This window comes from Anopheles coluzzii, chromosome 2, assembly GCF_943734685.1.
Source record: "Anopheles coluzzii chromosome 2, AcolN3, whole genome shotgun sequence".
NCBI lineage: Eukaryota > Metazoa > Arthropoda > Insecta > Diptera > Culicidae > Anopheles > Anopheles coluzzii.
Genome location: NC_064670.1, coordinates 18029310 through 18057292, shown reverse-complemented (window position 1 = coordinate 18057292; position 27983 = coordinate 18029310). Strand labels below are relative to the sequence as shown.

Sequence of the window (27983 nt, the reverse complement as noted above, 5' to 3'; positions counted from 1 at the left end):
CTACATCGCAGTCGCAGTGTACCTTTCATTGCCAGACATCGCTAATCTGCGGTTTAGGGTTTTCCTTGTTGTTTAGTGTTTTCAACAAACAGTTCGACAGTACATCGTATTGGATCGTATTGCAAGAGTTATCATAAAAGTTTAAATGCGTTAGCGTTACGTTTCATTTCCACACGAATTACGTTTCGTTTACCTCCCATGCTTACTAATCTTTTGCCATTCGTCCGAAGCAACTTTTCCATTTCTCTTTCACTCTCTCGCTCTCTCTTTTAGTGTTTGCATCATTTAGTCATAAGTTAAGTAATAAATAGTAAAACAAAAATAATCAAACTTTACTACCTTTTACGGCCATCTTCATTAGAAGCGTTCACTTGAGAGATCTTTCGTTTCGTTTGTGTCCAGCGTGAGATGCACGGTGCACGAATCTCAATTCAAAAATCACCTTTGGCAGCACTTCGAATACTTCAATGTGTGTACAGTAGCTTGCTTACCCACCGTAGTGAATTAATGTTAGACCAGGTAAAATGGTTATCTTCTAATATTAAAATGAAACATTCTTCTCGTTTTCGATAAATTCTTATGCCTTCGTTCTGTAAATGGAACAGAATAAACATGGTTAATGTTTCCTTTGGATGCTATCTCCTCAGCTGATTGTTCACTTTCGTGTATAATTAGGTAGATCGAGCAAAAGTTTTAATTTAAATTTGGCAACAAATTTAAGCAAAACTTTTCTTTTTTTATGGTAGAAGGCGTGATTCATACAAATCTAACCGTAGTTGCGCTATGTGTGCACGACACTTTTAGAATGCATTTCTTTTGATTACTTCAATGGAAATAAGTGTTTTATCGATAGGTATGGTAAGTCTGCATGTTTGCTTATATATTGTCGGGATAACAAATAGTGTGTTGCAAGTATCTGTGCATCGAATCTAATTGTACCATTTTGCTTTTTGCAGAGCTTTTTTTTTGTTTTTCGTTGCATTACAATTCGAACATGTGAATATGTTTTAGCACTAACTTTCATTAAATGCGCGACTGAATGAGAACCAGTGTTGTCAAATGCAGCAAGTTATGAAGCAAGTTAATTCGTTTGTGATACATTTATGTAGAGAAACTGAGCTAGTTTTTCGATTGATTCGTTAGTTGTAACGTTATTTAAAATAGTGAGAGAAATACTTTGGTTTTCATACTGTGTTGCTTTTCGATCGCTTCCAGCGCCATTGAACATTGTTAGGAATGACCGTCCGGTTACTATCATAGTAGTTGGTGCACAGCAATGTTCATAGTTAATGTTCAGCGCCACGTAACAGCGAATACGGATTGTAAATTATTCAATACCTAAATGGCAAACTGAGCCCTCAGCCCGAAACCCCAATGGCGGTAGCACCATAACATAATGTTCCGGTCCGACATTTGGTTTCGCCAATGGATGCGTTTTGCAAGGCTTAATTAATCATTAAAAACTACACCAAACGATAATGTCGATAAGAAGCAACTACTACACAATAAAGAGTCAGAGGTTTCAACATATAAACAAAGGTTACATGCAATAAATGTTTGATTTCATAAACAGGTGACGCGCGTTGACTAGCATTGGTGAACAGAAGAGAAAGTCGCGTTTGAGCAAACTGTTTCGAAGTGAGGTGAAAAACCAGCGTAGACAAAAAGGATAGAAACAAAAAGGAATGGAAGCAACCGTGAGCATCCCCCTGGGCTACCGCGTTTTGCACCTGGGCGCTTAGAGTATCATGTATCATATGTTGTAAAACATTTGTCGCCATTTTCGTCACATGTAAGCACGGAGCAGCAAGCGAGCTCGCGGATCGTGCGTGGCCGGGTGCAACCGATCGCACCTTACCAGATCAATGAGAAACGTTTCTTCTTCGGCACGTGGTTGACGCTTATCTTTCGCAACTTTTCCGGCGCCACCCCTTTGCGGGGTTTGAACAGATTTACCTGTAGCCCAACTTTGATCTTCTTCGTCAGCGCGCCCTGCGGGAAGACGGCCTGCACCTGCGGCACCACCGTGCTCGACACCATGCCGCCCTCCGGTCCGATCGCGTGCACCTCCTGGCGGATGCGCGAAATCACCGCGAAGTACTGCGGGAAGTCGTACGTCACGAAGCGACAGATGCGTCCACCGCCGAGCTCGTCCAGCTGGGCCAGCTCTGTAAGCACAAGGGCAAAACCACAACGCACACGTACATTAGAGCGCTTGTCGAGGGTGTAATGTACCAGCTGCCTGCCCTACCCCCTCCTCTCTAGCATTGATACTCGCCCCCCTTCCCACCCCTCTCCACCTTCCCTCTATCACCGTCTCTTACCTTCGGGTTCGAAGCATTCGTTCAGCACATCGTGGATGATCTCGTCCGACATGTCGATGTTGTGCTCGCGCCAAGTCTCCCCATTGTCGGAGCGCAGGATAACGATTTCGCGCTCTTTGCCGCGCAGCGAGGCAAAGTGGGGCACCTCCATGATGACCGGGCCCAAGAATTTCGCCCCGACCGGGCCGAGCTCGAGCACGCGGCTCGCCAGCGCCTCGCCCTCCATCAGCGGCGGCGGATGCATGGTGCGCTGCGGCTTCACGTAGCGGCACGTGATGCGCGTGGGCTGTGCGGCCGACCGGGCCGGCACGATGATGCGCACGCCACTGTGGCGGCAGCCCCGCATGGCACCGCCGCGCGCATCGACCAGGAAGGAAACCAGGAAGCTAGCGAAACAGAAAGCAAACCGAGCTCATTATTAGCCAATCGAACAAACATTGCTGAGTACGGAACGGAACCGAAAATTGAACGATGAACGAAATAGTCGACGAAAAGTCGAAAGACCTTCGAGCTGCAACGAAACTTACTTCTTCCAGTGAAGCTTGCTGTAATGCCCCATTGATTGCGTCCATTCAACCACCCCGTCGTGCGAGTGTTAGATTAAAGCAAGCAGGAAAGTAAATGCAACACGGGTTAGAGGTTAGTAGCTGTTAGTAGTGTGCAACGGACTAGTCTCTCCCCTCGCGCTTACCCTACGTGCGAATGGCGCTCAATGTTGATGTTGTCGGTGAAATCGGTCGCAGAGATGCCGGACTGTACCATCGACGCGTGCTGCGGGCTGATCGAATCCTCCAGCGCCGTGGGCGGGAACTGGTGCGAATCGGTACTCTGAACCATCTTGTTAGAGTCCATTCGCTCGTCGCGCGTCACATCGATCGGCAGCGAGTCGTCCCCGAGGGACTTCATCTCATCGACCGTCAGGTAGCGGTACGGTTGATCAGACAGCACTGTATCTTCACCTGCAAAGAAAACGGGGCGAACAGAAGCGAATGGTGAGGGTTTGTTGCACGCTGATGAGACTTTATGGTAGCTCAGCGGTCAAGCGACGAACCTCCTTCCTCTTCGGAATCGGACATAAATGTTTCGTGCATCGCTTCCGGCGCGACGACGCGATACTTCTCCTCCGATGGCGGCTGATCGGGCGTGGCCTTCGCGTCCGTCACCGATTTCAGCGAATCGAGCACACTAATGTAGCCCAGCTTTTGTGCAATCTTCAGCGATGTTTGTCCATTCTGTGACGGTAGTTGGGGCAGGAGAAGAAACAAAACAAAACAAAAACACCATTACCCGCATTACTCAAGCAGCCCTGGGTCTCCCCCGTGCTCCGACTTACATTTGTAATAGCGTTAGGGTCAGCGTTGCTCTCCAGCAAAATGTTAACAATGTGGCAGTGTCCTTGCTGCGAAGCTTGATGCAGTGGCGTGTAGCCGATGCCGGTGGAAGCGTTGACATCGACCTGCTGCTCGATCAGGTAGCGCACCATGTTCGCCTGCCCGAAGTGGGACGCGACGTGCAGCGGCGTGTAGCCCGCCTTGGTGGCGGCCTGCAGGTTCGCCCCGTGCTTGACCAGCACCTGGGCCACGCTGACCCGGTCCTCCTGCGCGCACAGATGCATCGGCGTCAGCCCGTTGCGCGCCTGGTGGTCCGGGTTGGCCTTGCTCTCCAGCAGCAGCCCGGACATCTCGGTGTGGCCCTCCTGGGCGCTCAGGTGCAGCGGCGTGAAGCCGGCCTTGCTCTCCGCATTCGCCTGCGCCTCGTACTTCAGCAGCGTGTTGGCGATGTCGATCTGGTTCTTGCGCGCCGCAATGTGCAGCGGCGTGTGCCCGTTCTTGGCGGTGGCGTGCGGGCTCGCCCCCTTCTCCAGTAGCAGCATGGCCACGTTCTGGTGGTCGTAGTGGCTGGCGACGTGCAGCGGCGTGACGCCGTTCTTGCCCTGCGCATCCACCGGTGCGCTCTTCTCCAGCAGCAGCTCGGCCACCTTCATGTGGCCGTACTTGGCGGTCAGGTGCAGCGGCGTGAAGCCCTTCTTGGTGGTCGCATCGATCTGGGCCCCGTTGTTCAGCAAAACGGCAGCAACCTGTTGACAGAAGGGGCGGGGGGTGGTTGGAGGGGGAGAGAACATTTTAAGTGATTAAGGGTTAGTAAACTAACACTAACTAACTGAACAAAAAAATACACCACCGCCCACCGAACTGATTCGCGTTCAGCATTGAACCGTGGGCACGGTTGGTACGGTAGTAGCCAGTAGTAGTAGTGGAACCGATGTAAAAATCGTTTAAAAAACAATGGCAAAACACATCGGCACAGCATTCGAAAGTCAAGCGGTTATTTTGAAAACAAACAAAACGTTGTTACGCAAACAGTTAACCAACAAACTCATACCGTAACTCAGTAACTCAAACGGAAAACAAATAACAGGAAATGAAGAAGTAAAACCAAACTTTAAACATAACACTACACTCGCTATACCTGCCTGCACACAAACAACAAACCTGCGTCTGCACTGACTATCATTTCATCTTTGGCATCAAACGAAACCTCTTTCTTTACGGTCGCCTAAAGCGTCAATACTCTCGACATAAAGGAAATAAAGAAATAATAATGGAAGTACGATGGCGCTTGATGGGTCGGTTGTTTCCACGCACGGGGAGGCTACTAGCGCCCCCGTCGGTGGAAAAAAATCAACCCTACCATCTTAGCTTTATTCCAAAACTGTTAAAATAATCATAATGAAATAATAATAATAATAATAATAATCTTAAACATAAAACAAACAATGAAGACACTACACCGGCTCTGTGCCGTTCGTCGTTTAGTACCTCGCTTAGCGCGGTCGTTGTGCGATTCGGTTCGGTCGATATGTAAAGTGGTCAAGCACCGTTGCAAGACTCACCAACACTATTGCTCTACTACCTGTACACACCATTGCTGGCACCTTAATGTGATATGTCGTTTAAAGCTTCTAGCTTCCAGTTCTGTAATACACGAACCCACAGCACTTCCCTGTATGACATTCCCCCTAGCACCATCTTCATGGCATGGCTTTTCCCCACCCTCTGACCCTCGCCTTGCTGTCTCTGTCGATTAGTTCAGCCCCATTTTCTTCCTGCAGAAACCCCCTTCCTAAATGAAATACTCCTGATGCCGTATCCAGAACAGCTGCATCAGATACACCGTGTCAATGTGATCCATAAGCTTTTTAGCAACGAGATTCTTTACCTCATCCTGGCCCTCCTTTGCCGCGATGTGCAGTGCCGTGTACATGTCCTTGGTGACCGCATCGACCTGGGCACCGTGCTGGAGCAGCAGCATCACGATGTCGACGTTGCCGAGGCGCGACGCAATGTGCAGCGGCGTTTGCTGTTCGCGGGCGCGCGCATCCACCTGCGCACCGTTGCGCAGCAAAATGCGAATAATGTCGGTCTGTAAAACAATGCACGGAACGAAGAAGAAGAAAAGAACATTTGCCACCGGTTAGTAATGGCATCCAGCGCAACGATAAGGACGCCGCAACCCACCTGATTGGCTCTGGCCGCAAGATGCAACGGCGTTTCGCCGCGCACCGTCGGCACGTCCGGGCTGGCGTCGTGCTGCAGCAGATAGATGACGATGTTCATGCAGCCCATGAACGAGGCGACGTGCAGCGGCGTCAGCCCGCTCTCGGTCGTGGCGCTAATGCTGGCGCCGTGCTTCAGCAGCAGCTCCACCACCTTGATGCGGTTCTTCTTGCAGGCGATGTGAAGCGGCGTGAACCCGTTCAGGGCGCGCGCGTTCGCGTCCGCGTTCCGGTCGAGCAGCAGCTTGGCCACGCGCACGTGCCCGCAGTGGGCGGCGACGTGCAGGGCGGTCAGATAGTCGACCGTCACCTCGTCGACGGGCGCCCGGTGGTACAGCAGGATGCGGGCCGCGTCCACGTGCTCCCCCTGGGCGGCCATGTGCAGCGGCGCCAGGCCGTTCTTCGTCTTCGAGCTGATCGGGGCGCCCCGCTCGAGCAGCATGTCGACCACCTGCTCGTGCCCGGACCGGGCGGCACAGTGCAGCGGCGTCAGGCCGTCGCGCGTCTTGCTCTCGATGCTGGCGCCCTTCTCGAGCAGCAGCGCGACCATGTTGGTTTTGCCCCACTTGGCGGCGACGTGCAGCGGGCTAATGTTATGCTTGGCGGCGTAGTTCACATCCGCCCCCTTCTGGATGAGCAGATTGGCCATCGCCTCGTTGCCGTAGTGCGACGCGATGTGCAGTGGCGTAAAGCCTGACTTGGACGTAACGTCAGGATTATGATCATTCTGAACAAGGAGAGCGAAAGAGAGAGATAAGGAAAGGTTTGTTATGAGTTTCATGCCATAAAAACCCCTCTACACAAACCAGCAAATTAAAGGAAGGGCGCCACATACCTCTAGTAGCAATGTTGCCGCCTTCACGTCGTCCTTCTTCGCGGCAATGTGCAGCGCGGGCAGGCGCACCTTGCCCCTGGTGTCGCTTTCCAGCAGCACGGCCACCACCTTATCGTGCCCCTGCTGCATGGCGACGGCCAGCGGCGTGAAGCCGTCCTCGGTTGCCAGGCTCTGGTTGGCACCGTTCGACAGGAGCAGCCGGACGACCGAGTCGTGGTTTTCCTGCGCTGCCATGTACAGCGGCGTGAAGCCATTCTGCGACTGCACGTTCACCGAAGCGTTGTGCTTGATCAGCAGCTTCACCACGTCCTCCTGGCCGGCGAGCGAAGCGATGTGCAGCGCGGTGTTGCCCTTCTTCGTGGCGGCATCGACCGTGGCCCCGCGGGCCAACAGTTCCGTCACCACGGCAACGTGCCCATCCTTCGACGCAAGATGCAGCGCGTTCAAGCCATTCTATTGTAGATGTGTGTGTGTGCATTAAATGTATGAAAAGACAAAACAAAATAAGAAAAACACCACACGATCAAATGAAGTTAAACACAGCACGTCAAAGCAACTTTCAAATCAAATCACTTTCTATTTCCAAACACCCCTCGAACAAATCGCTTATAAAAGCACCCGCACACGGACACACTCACAATTGTTCACACTGTTGGCGTGTAATAGACGACGACAAAAAAAATCTCTAAAACAATCCCTGCGCATAAGCATGCAAGTTGTTGATTCTAAATAAAACGAAACCCGACGCCAGCACCTTCCACCGCAATCACAGTCCGCTCACTACACACAGCGCCCGCCTTGTTGCCCGACGACTTTCACTTTCACAACGAGAACTCAACATTGAACCATAACCTAACACACGCGCACACTACTACCACACCTTCCGTACACCACGACGACGCTGCTAGTCGGCTTCGCGCGTCTAGCATTTATCGGCCACCGTCCGTCCGCCCGGCGATTTGGCAAACGGTCCGCAGCAACCATACGCAGGACCAACCCGAAACGGCAAAACGCTGCCCTTGCGCACTACGATGTTCGAAAAAACGCGAATCTCAACTGTCACTTTCCCCTCGGAGCACGAGCGAACGGCGTTCCCCGGCCAGGGACATGCGCACCAAGCGCCAGCTGACGGGTGTCGAAATTCATTGCCGAAAAACTAAACTCGGTGGCGACATCTTGCGGGAAAGGGCAGCCCATCGTTTTACACCATTTTTGCACAATAAATACAACTCAAGTCCTTGTCTTCTTTCTTTTTGTTATTCACTGCAGCTACTTTGCGCTTTGAGGTTGCTAGTTCCTTAGAGCACGTACGAGATAGTTGAAGGGTGCTGCATGGAGCGGACAGGACCGAAGCACTGCGGTCCTATTTCACAACAGTTGAAGAAATTCTAGCCCTGTACATATGAGGTTGTACTTACCGCATTGCAAGTATTAATGTCAATATTATTTTTTAAGTGTTCCAACACTTTCTCCAGGTTGCCTGCTCTTGCAGCGCGCAAGAACGATGTGTTTCCATCAGACTGTAATGAATAAGAATGTAAAAAAAAACACACAGTTAAAATCACACTACAGTACTGCTTAGTGCATCTGAAAACTGAAGATTTGCTCCATGTTCACTAGCATTAACTTGATGTTAATCGCAGTTGTGAAATCCCACCAGCTACAACTGCAGTGAACATGTTCGTCCTTTATCCCTTTACACCATGCTTAGACACTTTTTTGAGCTAAAACATTTACCGTCATAATTACGAAATAAGATGAAATTACTGTAAAACACTTTCAATTCCTTCAAGAATTATTTGCGAACGGCTCCACACACTCAATGCGCTGGATTCGCAATCATTTCACCTTACTTCACGCAACGCTTTCAGCGAACTGATAGACCTTGCAACCACCCAGGCCCTGCAAATGTCCTCTAGTGCTCACACACACACACACACACACACACACACTAACTCACACACGAACACAAACTTGCTTAAGATGCTCGACGTATTCATCAATCTCCAACGGCTTCCAGCCAGCGAATGGAACCGTGGCACGTCCGAGATGTGCCGTCGACTGCGGTGGCTGGTGGCTTACTGGTGCCCGCACACACTCTCGTGCCCGCACACTGGCGGAGCTGGGCCTTTTCTCGCTACCAAAAAGGCACACGGAATCGATCCGTTGCCCCGATGTCATAATGCAGTATATACCTTAACCTTTTTTTTCGTGCTGCTTCGTGTGTATCTACGTACCACCGGAACAGCGGAACCTACCAAATTGCCTTCGCTCTATTCGCTCGAAGATTTCGGCAGGCTCAGAAAAAAAAAATACGATAAAAAGAGAGAAACCATAACTAAATCTGGCCCGGGGCAAACATTGCTATATTGCGCTTGGCTCTAACGCGTCCTAACATTGCGCTTCCTTCAATCGGGCGCTATGGTAGGACCTGCGTCATCCAGTGTTGTGGTCGTTCGGAGAGAAACTCCCCGGTGCAATGGCTGGATTGGCGGAACGAGGATCCACACATTACCATTACATCATGCCAGCACACATGTTACGTTTGCACGGAAGCCGCTATCATCGACCGTGCTAGCCCGCCGCCAGGCTGTCTCGGGCAGGAAAACCTGCAGCTCACCTTAAGGCTAACGTGTCTGACGTGACAGAGTCGACCCGAGTGGACCGGATTTCCGACCGAGATCCAACTATGAGCCAGCAACCACGCAACTCCATTTCGTAAGATAACTAACACCGACCAAGCAACCAAGCTGCCAAAGGTCATTCGTACACGGAAAATGGAATCATACTGTATGGCACCCCGCACAGCCCAGCAGCTGTGTCAGCAGGATCAAATCTTTATTGCGACACATAAAAGTGGCAAAGTAGCTAAGGGGCACACACTATTGATCCTCCCGAGAAAAAAAAATAAATTAAGCATGACCGTACGGGAACACTACTTGGCAAGGATTTGGAGGACATTTGCTATCCACGGCTCACGTTTTTCACCTAGTCTTGTTCTCGCATCTCTTGCAGCTTTTGAAACATTATTCATTGGCGAGCAAGTTGTTGGTGTGGCCAGCAGCATAAACGCAGCACACTGACAAATGAGCCAAATTACGTGTGCACTTTTTTGTTAGGCAAACAGGGCTTTCGAATTGAAGTTAGTCGAAGCTATAGTCGTTTGGCACTTGGCCAACAATATTCTCCAAAAGGCTAATGAACAAATGGAATGGCAGTTGTTTGACAATGTTTTTTTGTGTGTGTGTTTGTATTGAGCATTCAGATTCAACTGGCGTTTTTATTCGTCCTTTCGTGCTGTTTGTTTGAAACGACAGTATCTGCTGATTAATACATACAAATGCATTTTCTGGACAAACTCCAACGGAAGAATGCATTTGTTAGATTGATCTGCTTCGGGCAATCTCGCAACAAAGTTTCTGCACAAAAAAGTATCTCTTTTGGAATAGTTTGCACGACAATTCGCCTCCGGACAAAAAGTAGCTGTACCATAAATGGTGCTTTCAGTGCGTCACGGATGCTTGAAGCGGATTCTTATGATGTTTATTGTAGTTGAAATTATTATCGCGAGGAACGTTATATTGAAATCTCGTAGATTCATTTGCTGAACTACTATGCCTCAATTATGCCTGGACAGTTGATCTATGTTATTCAGTTGTTGTTATTCTAAACTATCATAGTTTATGTACAATTTGAATTAAGGTACAACGTTTCTCTTGACGGTACAGTTCCCGAACAATCCTGAAACCATTAACCATACCCGCGAGCTCCAAATGTTCTTGAAGCAGTTTAAGGAAAGGACAAATATCGATTTTCATCATTTTGTTTTATCTCGATAAACCTCGGCAACAGTAAAACTAAAACCACTCGTGCCCAAAACTTGTATCCTCCAAATGTCACACCAACTCTAACTGCCATCAATTACAGGGTTATTGATTGCAACAAAGCCGAGGAATTACGGTCCATTAGGTAATACATGCTCGGCACCCATCTTAACACCGTCGACCCGGCCCGGCCATGAAAGCGACCGCACCCAAACAGTGCGAGGGCTCGCAACCCAAACAATACGCAAAGCCTTCAATCAAAAAAGCCTTGCCAGCGGGGTTCGGTGGTGTCTCGGTTACCAAAGGTTAGACGACGACGAACGATTGCGCGAATGTCAAATTACCATATCGTTAGAGGGCAATTTCAACACCCGCTCACACACTCACACGCCCACATACGGACCCTTGTGATGGATGGGCTGTAGCGACATGTCCTGCCGAAAGGTTGCAGTAGCAAAGGCTTCGAGTTTTGGAGTCCATGGAGTCCATTTTTTGCCCGCATTTTCATTCGTTGGGGGAGCAAAAAATCTCACAGATTTGAGACGGTTAGGGTCATCGTGCAAAGGGTGTATGATTTTTTTTTCTCTCACTTTGAATTCGTATAATCGATACGTACGGTAGCGTGCGAATGCGGCAAACACAGGCCTACAAATAAAGGATGCGCTTCGGAAGAGGGTTTTGACTAAATTACTCAAAATACCCAAACGAAGGCTTCTGCTTGGCCGAACGAACTGTGGAGCAAAGAAAAAGTCCTTGAAGTTTTGACATTCCGTGTGCAATGCGCGCGAGAGTCTGCCATTTTGGAGTTTGGCTCTAAATGGCACAACACGGAACTTCTCCCCCCCCCCCTCCCTCCCCCTCCTCTCCTCCCAACAACCATCCCACGAAAGCATGTATGGGTGTGTGTATGTGTATCCTGAGCCCCGTCACGTGTGACACTGTGTGCGTGCCAGTTCCGGTCGTCCTGGTCAGACTGTTTTGTGTGTACGGCACAAACCTGCTAGGGTGGTAGTTGTGCACACAGCAAACCTCCACCGCCCAGCAGAACACTGTTGGCTGGCTTTTGCAACGCTGCTGCTGCTGCTGCTCCATTTATTTCCGGTATGCGCTGCGGCTGTGGTTCCACGTTTGTGCAAGTCCAGCACGGCGGAACGGAGAGAGCCGTGTACGGTGTTGTGCCGGACAGCATGTCATGCCGCCGTCGCGCATACATTTACCAAAGGGTGGCACCCTAAGGGCAATCTACCATCAGCCCACCCCTGACTCGTGCGTTCCTTGTTTCACCGTGCGAGATGTGGTTTTTCCCCGATATCCTTTCTGCTCTGCACAGGAGGAGCATGCTGCATCTTTGTCTGGCCCAGGTTCGTCGTCTCTTTCAATTTTCTTCGACTCGCTCATCTCTATCTCTCCATTGCTTTACTCCCTTTAGCTTTCGCTCTTTCTCGTTCTAGCAGGTGTGTACGCTCACCATCCCGCTAGCAGTACGTATAAACATACACACAAACATACATCACTACTACCACCACAGAAACGCGTGCCGACAACGACGACCATGACAGAATATCGATCGCTCTGCGGCATCGATGGCTTAATTCCTGGGAGAAAATTTTCGCTTTCTCCTGTTTGCTGTTTTCTTATTGCTTGCAATTTTTTCCTCCCCATACATTCGATCAAACGGATATTTTGTGCTGCTGGACGGAATGACTAAAAATACTAGAATTGAGGAAAATAACTTCCCTCGCCTGAAAGCGACCACTTACCTGTGTCCCATTTTCGGTGACCATTGCAAAACAGGTCCCTCGGTTCGTGCAATTAAACTAGAGCCGCGGTTTGCAAACCTTTGTCGCTGCACGGTGCTCTGTGCAGTGTCCTTTCCCGCATACACACCCTCCCCTCTGTACACGAACCAGCAAGTCCACCCGGGTCGAAGGTGGCCGTTTCCTTTAAATTAATCCTACTGTGCCGATTGGGGACACTGGGGCAGTTGGGTACGGGACTGGCCACTGCTTGAGCACACAATCACGTACACGCACACACACACACACACAGTCACGCGAATACCCTTGCTAGGTACGCAAACGGGCCCTTACGGTAAGTCCGTACTGGGTGCCACTGTTGAACTTGCTACCACTAAGCAAACCAGCGGTTCGACCGATTGCATAATCTGTCCAGCACGCCCGGAATGTGGAGCAAGCTGTGGTTGCTGTGTGTAATTGGGTAATAAACGACTTGCACTAGAAACGCGAGCGCTGCTTCGCTAGCTTTGATTTTTCAACTGATTTTTTTCTCTCTTTTTTCACTATGGCTATCTTAAACTACAGCTACTGTAGCCGCACCAAACACCCGGGATGGGAGAAAAAGTACAGAATTTTGTTAGAATATCAAGTAAATTCTATGAAATTCCCAACCACGGAGACGAGAGACAAAATTCCTGCCAGTCTGCCGAAGCAGCCACGATCAAAATGGCCGCAAATTTTCACTCTACTCTTCCCTCTCTACCACCCGGGACCACCCCTCTTGCTTGCACGGCCCAAACTGGTAAAGCGGAAGGAGAAAGGACAAGGAAGGATATCTGCAATGGAAAAAGGACTTGCCTTGGCAAAAAAAAGGGAAAAATGTTCCGCAGAAAAGAAATTCCGCACGGGTTTTCGGAGGAAGAGAAAACGGAAACAAATTCCTTTTCTTTGCACCGGATGTGCAGAGAAACCTTTCCGTTTTAGTGTCAGAACAAATCCTTATCCTTTAATGCTTCTTCCTTCTCTTTCTGCTGGCTACTTTGCAGTGTTGTGCTGCTGCGGCAGTAAGGGCGAGCGCAACAGAGCTATCGCTAGCTATCACGCTCTATCTATTATTCTCTCTCTCTCTCTCTCTTCTTCGCTCTACACTTCCTATAGTGCCTACACACACTGAGGGGCAGGGGGAGAAGAGTCTCCTGTTTCAGAAAAAGGGGTTTTCTTAAGTTCACACAATTTGGTCACGCTTATCCGACAGTTACTGTTCGACTGAATGAAAATCCTTCCGAGCAGCACAGGATATAGCGAGCATTTCTCCACCCCGAAGGACACGAACAGGTACCGGGGCCAGGCGCCTGCGCGCCCGACCGGTGGCTCCATGTTCGAACGCGACGCTGGAGACCATCACACACACCCCTATTTTCGAGGAGCGTTCGAACTTCGAAAATGACACTTGCACACACACACACCCCTTTTCACCCGCAGTTTGAAGGACACCGTTCCCGCGCCCACGAGCTGTTGTGCGGCCGGCGTTTTCTGCACCTGACAGAACGTAAACAGATTGCTGACACGCATCACAAACACAGGCACACACACACACACTTTGCGCCCCCGGGACTGTCGAACCCACAACTACACGCGCACTGGTGACTTCTCGCAATCGGACACAAGTGCGCATCCTGGCCGACGCACGTGCTCACGGTGCGGGACGAACCGTGCACAGTGTAGGGGTGCACTTTTTCTATGCATTTCACACGCACGCACACACATTCACACGCGTGTTCACATCCCCATCCCGGTCGGTCACGGGTGAGCGTGTTTGGTTTTTGTTTTTGCACCCCATCTTAATCGGCCGTCGTCAACACGGGGCCGGTGATTTAGGGGTTCGTGTTTTGTTTTGTTTTATTTCTCCCCCTCGGTTCCTTTCTTGCAACACACACACACACGCAGCAAATCCGAAAAACGCAGCCACAAGCGAAACGTACCGCAGCGCCAGTAAAATGGGTGAGACAGGAGGGGAGTGGGAGGGTGTGTGTGCTGCGCAAGTAATGACCAAAAGTGTGCGATTCATACTGCAAGAAGGGTGGTGGTGCTGCAGTGCCGATGCCGGAGTGACATCATCATCATCATCATCGGCACTGCCGGAGCCGTGGTTGGTGCTCGGGCAAGGACTTGGTGGCTGGTCTGATTCGTCATTCGTCCGTCATTCGAATCGGGACAATAAAACGCAGGACTCGGATCCGCGTGTGCAGCGTGTGTGCTGTGCTTCATTTGTTTTGAAGCACGCTCATTCTCTGCTCTACACACTGCAGCAACTTCGACTAACGAAGGTACTTAACTCGATGCACACGATTGAGGTGCTGTTTGTGTTGGTTCTATTGATTTTAATTTAGTATCGGTGGAATGGTAAAATCGGTGTGTGATCAAGCGTTACAAAAAACGGGCTAATTCCAAGAGCAATAACGTTCATTACAAGTTTAGTTCGAAAATATGGCTTACATTTTTAATGTGAACATTTTACAGCAAACATCATTTGTTCGCAAATCAAGGGTATGTTGTTATATGACGCATAATAAACACAAGGGCGTCAGCTCAGAACAACTGTTTGACTTATTCGCTAGTAATGAAGTTCTGGAAACCCTCACCGATCGGCTGGTTGTTACGCCATAAAGGAATTTAGTATGTATTGACTAAACACTATTTCCCAAGCTAGGTTAAAACATTTCCCAAAATTACTTAGCTATAGCCCGCTTTACTGATATCTCAGTAAAAATTGTACAATTGCCGACAATGGCATCTTTACAAATAACCGAAAATACAGTTAACTTTACCTTTTACCTGAATCTAAGAAAATGGTGTGCCAAGCTCGTACTTACACAATGCTATCACCGTTCTCACATATCAAAATGACCGAGATATTGGTTTAAATTTTGTGTTTTGTGTGCCGAGACTCGGTAATCGATTTGTCATCCGTCTTGTTGTTCACATCGTGTATTGATTACTGATGCCTTTAAATTGTGAAACTTCATGCTTATTTTCTTTAGGAAAGAGGAAGTATTAGAGAAACACGCCACTGGAACTACCAGTTTTGAAGTTCATTTGTTGAAGCAACTTTGTATTTAAAAAAAAACATTCAAAACTACAGTTTCCGCTAGTTTGCGTGACCCCGACTACTCTAGCTCGTCCGGTTCGCTTAGATGGGCAAAGAAGGGCTAATCATAATCACTTCATATGATACGAAATGTCCTACTTTATAATACTCTATTCTGAAGAAACGGCTATCGATCGTAACAGATTCCTATCCTTTCACAATAGAAAACATAACAATGCCAAAACGTTTGCCAAAACTGTCTTCATTTTAGAGTTGTTGTTTGTCCCTATTCACAGTTAAATATCACAACCAAAAGTTCCAAACAAACACACACAAACATATCTGCTAAAATGAGTATGAAAACCTTGACCTCTAGCCCGCCTTCTTATACAATGAAATACGACTGCCACAAGGCTCTATCCTGTATCCTTGCGCCACAAAACATCATCAGCATCGCCGCACAAAATAGCTGAGAAAGCGGCCTTCGCTCCCGCAAGGCATATTCGTCAGGAACGGTCCCCGGAGACACATTGGCCAGCGGCGTTTGGCATCATTATTTACGCCCAGCCCAGATCCTAGTAGCACCAGCAGCAGCAGTGTGTGCGTAAGGTTAGCGATAATGGAGTGCCAAATAATTTTGCGAACTAAAGGCATCGTGCGGGCGACAGCCATTTCATTTAGCCCCAAAACCTTACGATGAGGTGACAAGATGAATTTAGTGTTTTATATTATTTTGTGTTTGGGTTTTCTTTAAGCATGCACTGAAGCAATGTTGAAGATATCAAATATTCGAGTTCGAAATAGGTAATTAGTAAGGTTGCAGCGTGCTATCCTTATTCTTCATTTATAAATGGTTTCTCAATCATCTTGACAAAACGTCTTCGAATTCATGACTTTTCAGTATCAGACAAAACTATCTCCCAATTGTCGAGTTTCCCTTTCTAATCGTTGATCAACATTCACTCAATAAACAACACAGTATTTATTAGCATTTTGCCACTTGTAAGAAACAATTATACTAAATTCGGCATTCCTGTTTCCATCTTGATTGCATTGATAAGCATTCCTGTTGGGCATGGATTGGATATAGCAATAACAAAAATCCCCCTGCTGACCTTTTTGACACACATACACACACACACACACTCTCTCTCTAAACATTCAACTCGGTTTATCCTTCCGTTCCTACTTTCCTCCGTTCAATCTAGTTCGTAGTTGAAGGGCCTACCCTTCAACGCTTTCGAGCGCAAGCACACTCGAGCTGTGCGCTTGCCACCCAGCAGGAACTCCCACCCAAGTCAAGCGCAACATAAATAGCACTTCAGGGTGAATACAAACGCAAAACTTGCCCCAAACATGATCCCAATCCCGTCCCGTCGCGACCTCGTATCTCGTATCCTGCTTCCCTCTCTCAAGGCTATGCCGCTCGCGTACAACCCCATATAAATAACCCCCAAATAAATGTGTGCTTGGCTGAAATGTTAGGCCGAGTTCAAAATCGGTTCGATGTGGTAGCGGGTACATTATAAAGCAGATATAACTCATAAAAATAACGCTGAAACTTACGCCAAGGCTTTGTAGTGATGGAAAGCGCTTCTTGAGTGTCAGCATGATGGTTGATCCTTGGTAGGCCACTTAGTTTTAACACCAACAGCTTTCACTGGCACCGTTTGAGAACACTTTCAAGAAAAGGACGCACACTTCAAACACAGCTCACTTAAAGAGGGACTTAAAGCACTTTGGTGCAACAATCACACGGTTAAAGATTAAAGGGCAAATTTCACTCCCAAGGACACATGCTTTTCCCTTCTGTTCCAGCCAAGATACGTAACGTACAGTTTAATGCACACACTACGGACGGAAGGGCTCACACTCAATCAGTTACGGCGCGAATAATCACTACTGCTTACAGCTGTCCACACGCGAATGAAACGTCTCGGCCGCGTGTCACTCTGGCGGATGAACGTGCGATCGTGCGGCCCTCCCATACGCGATCGTTGGAAAACGTCAGCATGCCAAGACGTGACCGTGTCACGGTTCTATGATGCGTGTGTTTGTTGTGCAGAAACGCCAACGTAAAGAGTAGTTCATGAAAACCATGTGTGTGTACGTGGATGTATGTGTATGGCTACACGAGTCTAATAAAACCAAATCACCGGGCGAAGATTACGTTCTTTCATTCTCTCTCTCTTTCTCTTTATCTATCTCTCTCTCTCTCCCTCTATTTTTCTCTCTCATCGGTGGGATAGACAGACGGTAAAGCGACGAAGATTTTCATCATACCGCGGCGTGCCGTTGATGTACATTTTGCCAACTTGCTTTGCGTACACAAATATACAACACTTTTTCCTCGGAACGCCGTACGGAAATGAACCCTAGACCATGCAATAGGCCTGAGCAGATGACCAGAGTGGTCTGGGGCGGTAAGAGACAGCTAAAAATAGCTAGGACTGCAGTGAAAACGGTACAAGTCGAAGGAAAATAGAAGAGAGCGCGCGACAGAGAGGGAGACCATATTCTCAAAATGATGAGCAACAGGTCTTTGAAGCTAATGAAATATTGAAAATTGGTCCAACGTATTGGTAAGGCTGATGGAAAACCATAAATAACTGTGCGCGCCTCAAGTTAAGATGGTGCTCGTAATTGCTTTACGGTAGATACCGATCCGTTGCTCTATTTATTATTACTCTTTTACACTAATGCCTAGACCAGCGGTCGGCAATCTTTGCGAGCGAAAAAGCTAAATTCTACAAATATGTTTGTAGAGTTTCACGTGAAGAGCCAGATACATCAAGCGCATAAATGCCAAATAGATAAACCAAGCAAAAAGTCGCATACGGCTCGAGAGCCGTAGTTTGGCGATCGCTGGCGTAGGCAGACGACCACGAATATCGACGTCATGGCGTTTGAAACATGGCTGAGTGTGTTTTGCAAACGCTGCTGGCTTTGTTGTGTCTGCGAATGCGTGATCCTCGGCCAAATATCGTTTACGGAAAGATCACGTTTTCTAACGGTTAGGAAATAGCGTGCACGTCTAGTGTTATTTTGTATTTGGGATGGTAAACTAAACATTTGATGTATATTTTTATCTTAAAGGTTAATACATTTTTATTAAAATTTATACTTCAAAATAAACAAAAATACAAATATACTGATTAAGCGAAAGAGTATTTCAACAATTTCGCAACGGATTTATTTTATTTTCTACCAAATTAAACTCTCTTAGTCATTGTTATTGTCATTCCTCAATAGTTGGACACAATAATTTGAGCAAGATATTGGAAAATACCTTAAAAATATCTTTTTACTATGGCTCCGTTGGAAGAATTTAATTTCCCTATCGTAAGATGTACAAATATCCCCTTTAAGAGTTTCAGCGTAAGTGTATCTTAAATCGCTTTAAGTAATGCTAAACGATAATCGGGGAACTGAATCCTTATACCATCAGGCAAATTAAGCAATACATAAACAAGGTGCTGCAAACTAAACGCCCGTTCCTCTCTTCATTTCACCATCTCTGTCTCTTCTCTCACCGAGCAATTATTCTCACTTAAAACAGGTCAAAATGTCTATCATCATCAAACACACTGGTGAAAAAGGGGCTCATAAAAACAGCATCCCCCTATACACACGCCAGACACCTTCACAGCATCGTTATCACTCTGGGCACCATGATCACCCACGGCAAGGATGCGAAGGTTTGGGTACGATGGACACAAAACCACCACCCTAGCTCCTACGGTGACACCTCTACGCTCGCTGTAATTACGTTTTGCAACTGTCCCAACAGCATCCCAAACGCGCATAAATATCAATCCCACCGTACGCCAGGTCACTAAAAGCGAGCGAACCTACACAGCACCGCGTAAATGCACTTAGTAGCCGGCCCGAAAGGATTCAGAGGCCCAGTTGTGGATAGTGTAGCTTTGTTTTCTTCCTATCCTTTAGCTTTTTTATCACTTTTACTTCGCTTTCTAACGCGTCCCGCAGACACAGCTCGTTGGAAAAAAGGAAGCGAACTTTACTACGCTTCTTACAAATTAGTTCCGACGAATAATCGAGCAGCAAGGCTAGACGACAGCATGATGTGTACACAAAAAAAACCAAAAAAGAAAAGAACGAGTTTTTTTCCGTCCTGGCGAAAGCAACGTGAAAACCAGGCAGATGATACGCCTTCGCTCTGAGCCAATGTCGAGGTCAAAGACCAATAAACAGTTTAACCCACGACGGGATGAAACCATTTATGTAAAAGCCCATCATGTTGTGTTTGTCTGCACACTCGCCTGCACCTTCGCTCTGTGCGTTGGCCGTGCGATGATCTTTCACTTTGGTGTGAGCTGATTCGACCCGTGAACGATGGGAAGAAATATTTTGCACACTCACAACACTCGCAAGATGATGACGCCGATAAGAACCGAAGGGAGAAAACCCATCCGCTGGCACAAAACCATAAAAGGGTAAGTGTTTTGGGGGAGTCCTGTGCGTGGCACTATGGGTCGAGTGAGGTGATCGTACCTTCTGTCCGAGAGGTGGCTCTGTTTAACCGTCCCAACCGGAACCGGGGCCCAGAGCTTGTGCTGTTTTATGTTCTTACTAAAACGTTTCGCCCGTAGGGTTTTGTGCTGCTTTTAGAAGCTGAGAATATTAATATCCCACCATCTCCGCTTCAACATTAATATTTAAAGAGCATGTGTCTAGCTCGAACGTCACAGAGCTATATTCAGAACACGGGTTTGTTTGATGCTACAATTTTACATACACTGTGTCCACCTGGCTCAACATGTTTCGTTCTGGTAACATCAGATTGCCTGTTGCATTAACAGTTTGGCTAGATTTATGTTCAACCCGTCCATCAGCCTCCGGAACAGACTTCAATCCATCGCAACACACCAGAACTGTCAACGGAACACAATCCAATAAAAGCCGATCATCGATCCAATCAAATTCACTTTTGTTTGCTTTCGCCCTCCAGCATATTTCGCTAACAATGTTAGCCGTAGCACTCATCGCAAATAGACATTCTTTTGCCACCAGATACACTCGCTCGCTTGCTGCAACAAGCAGCCCGTAGGGATTGTTGATTTAGCAACGGCTTTTCATAATAATCTTTCACACTCCGTTCCCGTTTTCCCAGCGCACCAACCGAGTATTGCCCCGAACGGAACACACAGAACGTGATGACGAAACGAGGGAAAACTACTCACTGTCACACGGTCGTCATACTGACCCGGGCGATGAGCGCCTTTCTACCCGTGAACATACACACACACACAATGGTGCTACCGCCCGATTCACGAATTAAATTTTGCGCTATTTTTGGCACCGAGCAAAGGAGGAAAAGAAACCCGCTCACAACCGGCTAAACCGACACTGAAGGCGTAGCAGGACCGGGAAGGGGTGTGACGTTTTCGTGCATCTCTAAAAATTGCACGATAAAAATCGGCCGTCACCGCGTCATCAACCAGGCCCGCGTGAGGTTGTCCCTCGGAGTGCGGGAACTCCACTAAACACAGATCATCATCACTGACTCTGTGCGCGGTTGTTTGCTTGCGAGAAATGAAAACAAACTCCTCCAACGCGGTAACTCAATCCCCTGATTCAATCATCAGTTTGTAGGGCATCCGAGTATCAATCTAGAAAGAAACCGTATCCTTCTCGATAACGCTTTGCTTGGCAGTGTACGGGCAGGCCGGAACAATCTGTACCGTCAGCCTGTACCGTGCGAAACAGTGCTATCGATCCATGATCGGTTACATAGTTGTACTTGGGCGCGCGGCGGGCTGGAGTATGGCAAGAAAACAATCCTTTTCCCTTTGCCTCAGTTTTCCGCACTACATAAACATACACACCCACAAATAAATGTACATAAACAATGGATGGCAGCTTCATTACGATGTGCAAACTTTACGGGCCGCTGAGTGACGTGCATGAATGGGTGGCATGTGCAATCAAAAGTACGCTCCGAATACACGCGGCAACACGGCAAGCGGAACTAGCTCGTCGAAGGCAGCTAGAGCTCTAGCTTGTGCAGCCGTCTAGAGTTGTTTGCTGGGTGAAAAAATATTATTTCTACAGCGCTAGAATGATGTAACTGGGCTGGTTTTGATGTGCAGCTTAAACTAATGTATTTGCTTTGCAGTTAAAACCAATTTTCTTGTTCGGCAGCGTGAGTTTTGAATTTGAGGCGAACGAAATAACCGACTAACGTTCGGGCGCCATCTATTGGTAGGTAGCGGCACTGCTACCACTACGGTGGGACTAATTGTTCAACACGTTGTGGAGGCGTTTAGTCTTTCACCAGCATGTCAACTAAACATACTCATTAGCATTAGTGTGCAAACCTTCGCACAATGTTTGCCCATCTATGGTTCATATTTATGTAAACAGCGGATCGATTTACAATATTGCTCCACGGGTTATTTATGTTCTTTTGCACATTACAAATCCTTTCAGCACGCGCTCAATATGAAAACACTGCTGTGGATTGAACGGTAATCAATTTTTGTATTCAGAAACTGTCTAAAAAGGCCATATTGCTTAACGCTATAATCAATATTATCATTGGGGGAAACCTCATAATTGACTGTTTTCATGTAAACCAGGGGATAATAAGAACAACGGCATAAGGTAAAAAAAACATGAAGAAAAAGGATGCTAAGGAATTCAAAAATATTTTATATCATTCTATTTACAGTGCTCATAACACTGAAATAAGTTCAGTCTAATCATTAGGTATATTTTATTTCATATTTTTTAGGCGCATATTTAAAATAAATTAAAGATTCAGATGTAAATATAATTTTCATTGAATTCAAAAAGAACATCAAAAATCGTTTTCTATTACAAATTGTTCAATAACAAAGTCTTGCCATACTATTACCACGGAATAACTATCATTGCTTTAATTCATAATCCTGTCCAAACACATACATTGACTTAGATTAATTAATAAAGCCTGTGCATTATTGTTCCATAATTAAAATATAACAAAACATTCTTGCGTTGTTCTTCAAAATGTTATGTAAGGCCCGAAAAGTTTCCATTCTTAATTTCCTCGCAGCCATTATCCTAATCAATGTTTTTATATTTCTTAAAAAAAGCTGTAAAATTGTCCAATCTTTGATATTAGTACAATCAGCTCTTAGATTAGAAACACTCTTATTAAGTCAGTCATTCGTTTTTTTTTCAATGTAATCCCAATAATTCATCAATATGAACGAAATCAGTGAAATGGTAAATATTACATTGTGAAAATATCAAACAAAATGTTATTAAAATAGTTTGAACTCCACTTGCGGGCCATGTTTGACCCGTGTGGCGAACTTTACCGTCGCCTGATCTAAACGATGCCGGTACAATACTCATCATAGTTATTATAATCACCCCCTCATCACTTTTCCTGCATGGGTTAAATTAAAAGCCACTGCATTAAAACCACACCCACACTCACATTGTCACTGTTTACCATGGGCCGTGTGATCCAATGACCTATCAAAGCATATTTAGTACCGGTGCAGTGCCTACGGGTGACGCACCAATCTGGTTACAAGCACCAGGCCAAGGCCGGTGCAACGAACAAATCCTCATCCAGCTGTGGCTTGCATCAATCGTTACATAACATTTGCCATTTAGAGTGCTGGGCCAACCCAATCTATCGGGATCCATCACGTAGCCTCCCGTCCCGTCTCCCTGGGAAAACAGACACTGCACCTTTACGGTGAGCGAGGTCGTTTCTTCACTTATCTACTTCCGCCGGTACATCAAAAACGGGGCCGGAAACGATAAACGACCACTGCAGTGCACCGGCGAACCTCTCTACCACGAACAACCGTATTCCACTGGCCAAGCATATAAATTGTGTCACACACCCACACACCCACACACACGCCGTGGGAGTGCACTTCCGTTCTGCGGAATGCGGAAGCAGGCCCGCTTAGGGTAGGTCAGGTTTGCTTCCCATTGCCCTAAAGGAAGGAGGCCACGGGGCTCGTAACGAATGGTGCAGTTGAAGCTACTCCTTACGGTAGCACCCGAATGCACACACTTGAATGCGGACTGAAACCTGATACTCGTCCATCAAGCGGAATATCGCCGGTCGGATGGCGATGGCAGGAGCTCGATCACCCATGACGCGATTTGGGCCAGTTTCCAGCGATCGAGATGTTGGGTGGCGCCAGCCGTCGTTCGGAAATGGACAGGAAAAAAAATCCGCTCCTTCCAACCGTGACACACTACGCTTCGGGTAAGTCTCATCTTCGTTTCTACAAAGAATCATTCCTGCAACACACATGCGTCTTGATTGTACCATTTTTCTTTTCGCCAGCATTTTCAAACGCCAGCAAGCGAAATAGCTGAAAAAGAGATGCTTTGTGCAGGAGGTTTGCTACCTTCAATCGGATAAAATACGAAGATTTGGTGTAGGCGCACTATTGGGACACAAGCCCGACAGTTGGCACAACTTGGCTTCCTGTGTTTGCAGAAAAGTTTTCGCACATAATTCGGTTTGGCAGCGTGTCAACAAAATATGTTGAGCAAACTAATAACAATAATACGTAACATTTGAGCATAATTACAGCACTACGGTGGCCAACTTTACCCAGTGCCAACCCATACGAAAGAACAAGCTTTGTATCAAAGCCGTATGTCGAAAAAAAAGAAAAATATTGTTTAAGAAAATACCCAAAGCTTTCTTCTATGGGTCTCTGTTCTATCAGGATTATTTTTTTTTTTCCTACCGTACATTTTCAGATGCTACTTTGCCCTGATTTGGGTTGATGTTTCCGTTTGGCCAATTTTGTTCGTTTATAATCTTGTTATGAATTCCGACAGCATTCGCATCGGCACGTGATTGAGCGTGTTGGCTTACCGGCGTTGATTTACGCCTGCCAGGCGCATGTGGTGGTGTAACATTTTTTTTTTGTTTGCTTGGTTTTGCGAGTGTTAGTTCATTGCTTATCCGTCCAATATGATTTACGATTTAGTGCCCTTGTATTTTGTATGCTCTCAAACTGTTCATTTGGGTTGTGACTATTCGAAACGATAGTGTTCGCTCACGGAGGTTATAGATTTGATTCTGACACGCTTGTGAGGAGTGAGTACAACGTAGACTGAAACATTTTTTTCATCCAGAAGGAGTCAAAACTACCAAAAAAAAACGATTATTTAACTTGTTAGCTTATGGTGCAGACAAAGGATTACCAAAAGCACGTCCAGTAATCGTGACCGGTGGCACTTTGCTCAAGAAATATGTACTCCAAGTAACACGTTAACTAGTTTAGCTTGGCACAACAACTATGTTCTCTTTTTACATTTTTTTTAGATGGAATGTTTCGGTACGATGCTTTGTTAATCCTTTTTTTGACCGCCTGTTGGTCAGCAATTGGCCAACACACACACGCAACTTCTCAATTGGCGCTTCACTAACGCATGGTATAAAGTTCGCCCAAAACGCTTCCCAAAAGTGGATCGAAAGCGTCTGCTTAAAGAGAAAACTTTAGTTACATGACCAAAAGCAGAAGCTAGAATCCCCATTCGTGTTGTATTCCGCCATGCCATCCTCCTCCTTTTGGCATTCGGGCATTTCCCGAACTGGTGCCATAATTTAGCGCCAACCAACCGACCACCAAACTTCCATGAGTTCTTTCCTCTCCCGCTAAATGGTGACTGTGTGCTGCACGCGCAAACTAACCTACCTAACCCCTGCACGAGCGTAAAACTGTAGCGAAAGCGGCTTACCTTTGCTGCGGGGAACATTTGCGGTAGTTGGCAGGATAAACCGATGGTGGGCCATAAATTTTCAACTTTTTAATAGAATTTGCACACTTGCAGCGGTGTTACACTGTTGGGGATGGAGCTGAATCATGCATAACATTGTGTACCACTGTACAACAATCGAGCGAACGAACTAAATTCGGCACAAACGATTTCATGCACCATGGGGAAATGCACACACCGGCACATGATGGCATGCTGGAGCACTTTAGCATCAAACTGGTGCGATGGTGCTTTTGTTGTATTTTTGTACGAATCGCGTGCTGCTATTGTAACGATTCGGTAAAGCGCCTTGTTGATAAACAGTATTCAACGGACACGCATCAATCGAAAGCTGACAGGAATTACCGAATAATCTAGTCATCATCGTGCAAATGAGTGAAACAAGATATAGAAAGAGCATAAAGAGAGAACATAATCGAAGCGGAAAACGAGACACGAGAAGAGGAAGAGTGATGGCGTGCCAGAATCGTGAAAATGGCGCAAGGGATCCTTCGCGTTTTGAAGAGCAAAAGCCGTTTACCGTGTATATGTTTGTCTGTTTAAAACTTGTTAACGAATTAAACGAGCGGCAACACGCCATGCCGTTAGACGAGACGAGGGTTTATGCGACCAGTCATGCCAAATTAGTCCATTGCTCTATTTTGTTTCATGTTCTTTCATCTTTCATTTACACAAGCATGACTCGCTTTTGGGAAGCAATCTGGGAACATTTACTGAACCGTGTAAACAAAGCTTTGAAACTAATGTAATGTAGGGCATTGAGTTTTAGCGTTTATTGAAATTGAAAAAAGGGTATAAACGGCACCAGCTTTGTTTTCCATTGTTTATGCAGCTTGAATAAACAGAATAAAGAGGAAAGGTTGTACGATAAACAATTGTTTCGCCAAGCATCCCATCGCTTAGTTCATAAATAGCGCGTTTTCCTTTCATTTTTTCACCCCCAAAACGAAAGTGCTCGCAAGGTATAGTTAGGCTTACCACCAACCAGTTCCAGGTTCATTAAAAAAAATCCTTCCCGCCACCCCCCCCCCCCCCCCCCCCAATTACCAACAATTGCATACGCCAGGCTATTCCATGTAACTGTACTGTACTTACGCCGGAATGATGATGTCCATGAATATGCCCGTGATGGTGCTGCTGCTGCTGGTAGTAATGCATCGGTGCGTGCTGATAGTATCCCTCCACGTGCTGATAGTGCGGCTGATGATGATGCTGGTCGTCCGCTTTGGGCGACAGGGGCAGATGCGTCGGTGCCTTGTGGCCGGCCGAACCCTTCGCATTCGACATGTCCCGGCTGGCGCTGTGGACGAGCGACCCGCCCTGCCCATGATGGTGATGGCCGTGCACATGCCCGTGGCTGTGGCCGTGGTGGGTCGGGGGCGACGGCATGTTGTGCCCACTGTGCGGCAGATGGGACGTGTGCGGCACCCCTACCTGGTGCCCGTGATGGTGCGGCACATGCCCCTGGGACGCTTCGATTAGCGTCGGCTGGATGTGTGTCACAAATTGGGCCATCTTCTTCGGCCCACTGTATCACACCGCCTGGGAAGGAATGTATAGGGGGGAAGGGGGGGGATGTGTTAAGGGTAAAATCGGAATTGTAACTTTGCTCACTAGCCGCCTATGCGTTACTGCAACGTTTTAACGAGTGTAGAGTGTAGGGAACGGGGAGCTTGCTTTTCTTCCAAGTAGAAGCACGATACACTGGCAAGATTAGTATAACAATGCGGCACAATAACACTGTTGTGGCACAATTTTTAAATAACAGCTTTGAAGGATTTATACACCTTTTTTATATTTTGCACAGTATAAGTAACACACACACTCACACAGACACTAAAGAGAATAACGAATGAACTGCGACTGCCTGTATATTAGAAAGCCTTAAGTATTGCACCACTTTTACACAAAAAAATTCACTAGTTATTTTGTATTACTTGTTGTTGTTTAATCTGAAAGTAGAAGAGATTGAACCAAAGGGCAGAAATTAGTGCGAGCAAAATTGAAATAAAAAATAAAACCGTTATTGTTTAAATAATTTGAATTGTGCTTGAATTGTATTCTATTTTTCTCAAAAATTCTCCTTTAAGTTACAGCAAAAAACGGCCAGCTAAACAAAACCGATCCATTTTCTTTTATCTTACCACTAGAACGACCACAGACCAAACACTACATTGTTGGGTCGCTGCGCATCATCCGTCGGCAACAACTCCACCGCAAGCGAGAGGAGCAAACAATCTGATCAAACACCGTGGCAGCGCGAACCAGAGCCAACTGGCGCCAAACGGTTGCTGGCCTCAAAAATGCATGCACCACCGTACACCAAGACTCCGCTTCCCCGTCCCGTCCCGGTACGAGCCCCACGTCCCGGAAGGGCCGGATCCTGCGCCGAACGAATCACTCTACTCCACAGCGCCACCCATTTTTCTCCTCTACATGACCTCTACGCAGCAAACCGTCGTGTGAGGCGGTGCTGTTACTTTTCTGTCGCGCCATCTCATCATCCTTCTTCCTTCCGTTCTCTTCCTCGCCGCTGGCAGGCACAGATCGTTCCTGCAATTTTATCACCCACCCCGTCTCCAATCCTGTGGTGCTGTGAAACCGTTCAGGAAGTCCTTTCGTTACGGAAAGGATGCGTAGTGTGTAGCGCGTGTAGCTTCCAGACGCACCCGCGAACACCCGGACGCAACGGGGGAAAAACTCGCGTCGGAAAAGCTTCCACCGTCGCTTGGCTGCAGCCTTGGTCACGTGACGGTGCCGGGACACTACTACTCTGCTCGGTGGTGCGTGTTGTGTTGTGCCGGATCGCCAGACGGTGGGTTGGCGCTACGCTTCATCCGCTCTCT

The 27983-nt window shown here is 47.2% G+C and overlaps 1 protein-coding gene across 3 annotated transcripts; it reads right to left on the bottom strand.

The window, feature by feature from the left end:
• Positions 1-10: 10 nt before the first annotated feature.
• LOC120947810 (ankyrin-3-like) lies at positions 11-27412 on the bottom strand. 3 transcript variants are annotated; one of them, XM_040363553.2, is made up of 12 exons: positions 27282-27412; positions 26233-27089; positions 8134-8235; positions 6716-7168; positions 5843-6607; positions 5544-5747; positions 3658-4401; positions 3376-3556; positions 3016-3283; positions 2852-2869; positions 2325-2710; positions 11-2168 (listed from the first exon to the last, which is right to left on the bottom strand). In XM_040363553.2, the coding sequence occupies exons 2-12, from the start codon at positions 26650-26652 to the stop codon at positions 1855-1857; spliced, it is 3855 nt and encodes a 1284-aa protein (XP_040219487.2). In that variant the 5' UTR covers positions 26653-27089; positions 27282-27412; the 3' UTR covers positions 11-1854. The 3 variants fall into 3 exon arrangements, with proteins under 3 accessions (XP_040219487.2, XP_040219488.1, XP_040219489.1); XM_040363554.2 differs by lacking the exons at positions 26233-27089; positions 27282-27412 and adding exons at positions 12300-12863; positions 13445-13559; XM_040363555.2 differs by lacking the exons at positions 11-2168; positions 2325-2710; positions 2852-2869; ... (3 more) ...; positions 26233-27089; positions 27282-27412 and adding exons at positions 12300-12863; positions 13445-13559 and having other exon boundaries at positions 4921-5747.
• Between the last annotated feature and the right edge of the window lie 571 nt (positions 27413-27983).

What these genes read in the sequence shown, in the direction of transcription:
- LOC120947810 (XM_040363553.2), bottom strand. Translation starts at nt 26,652, where the DNA reads ATGGCCCAATTTGTGACACACATCCAGCCGACGCTAATCGAAGCGTCC. An exon ending in CGGCAACATTGCTACTAGAG is followed by an intron (nt 6,608 to 6,715) that starts GTATGTGGCGCC and finishes CTCCTTGTTCAG; the next exon opens with AATGATCATAATCCTGACGT. An exon ending in TTGCGGCCAGAGCCAATCAG is followed by an intron (nt 5,748 to 5,842) that starts GTGGGTTGCGGC and finishes ATTGTTTTACAG; the next exon opens with ACCGACATTATTCGCATTTT.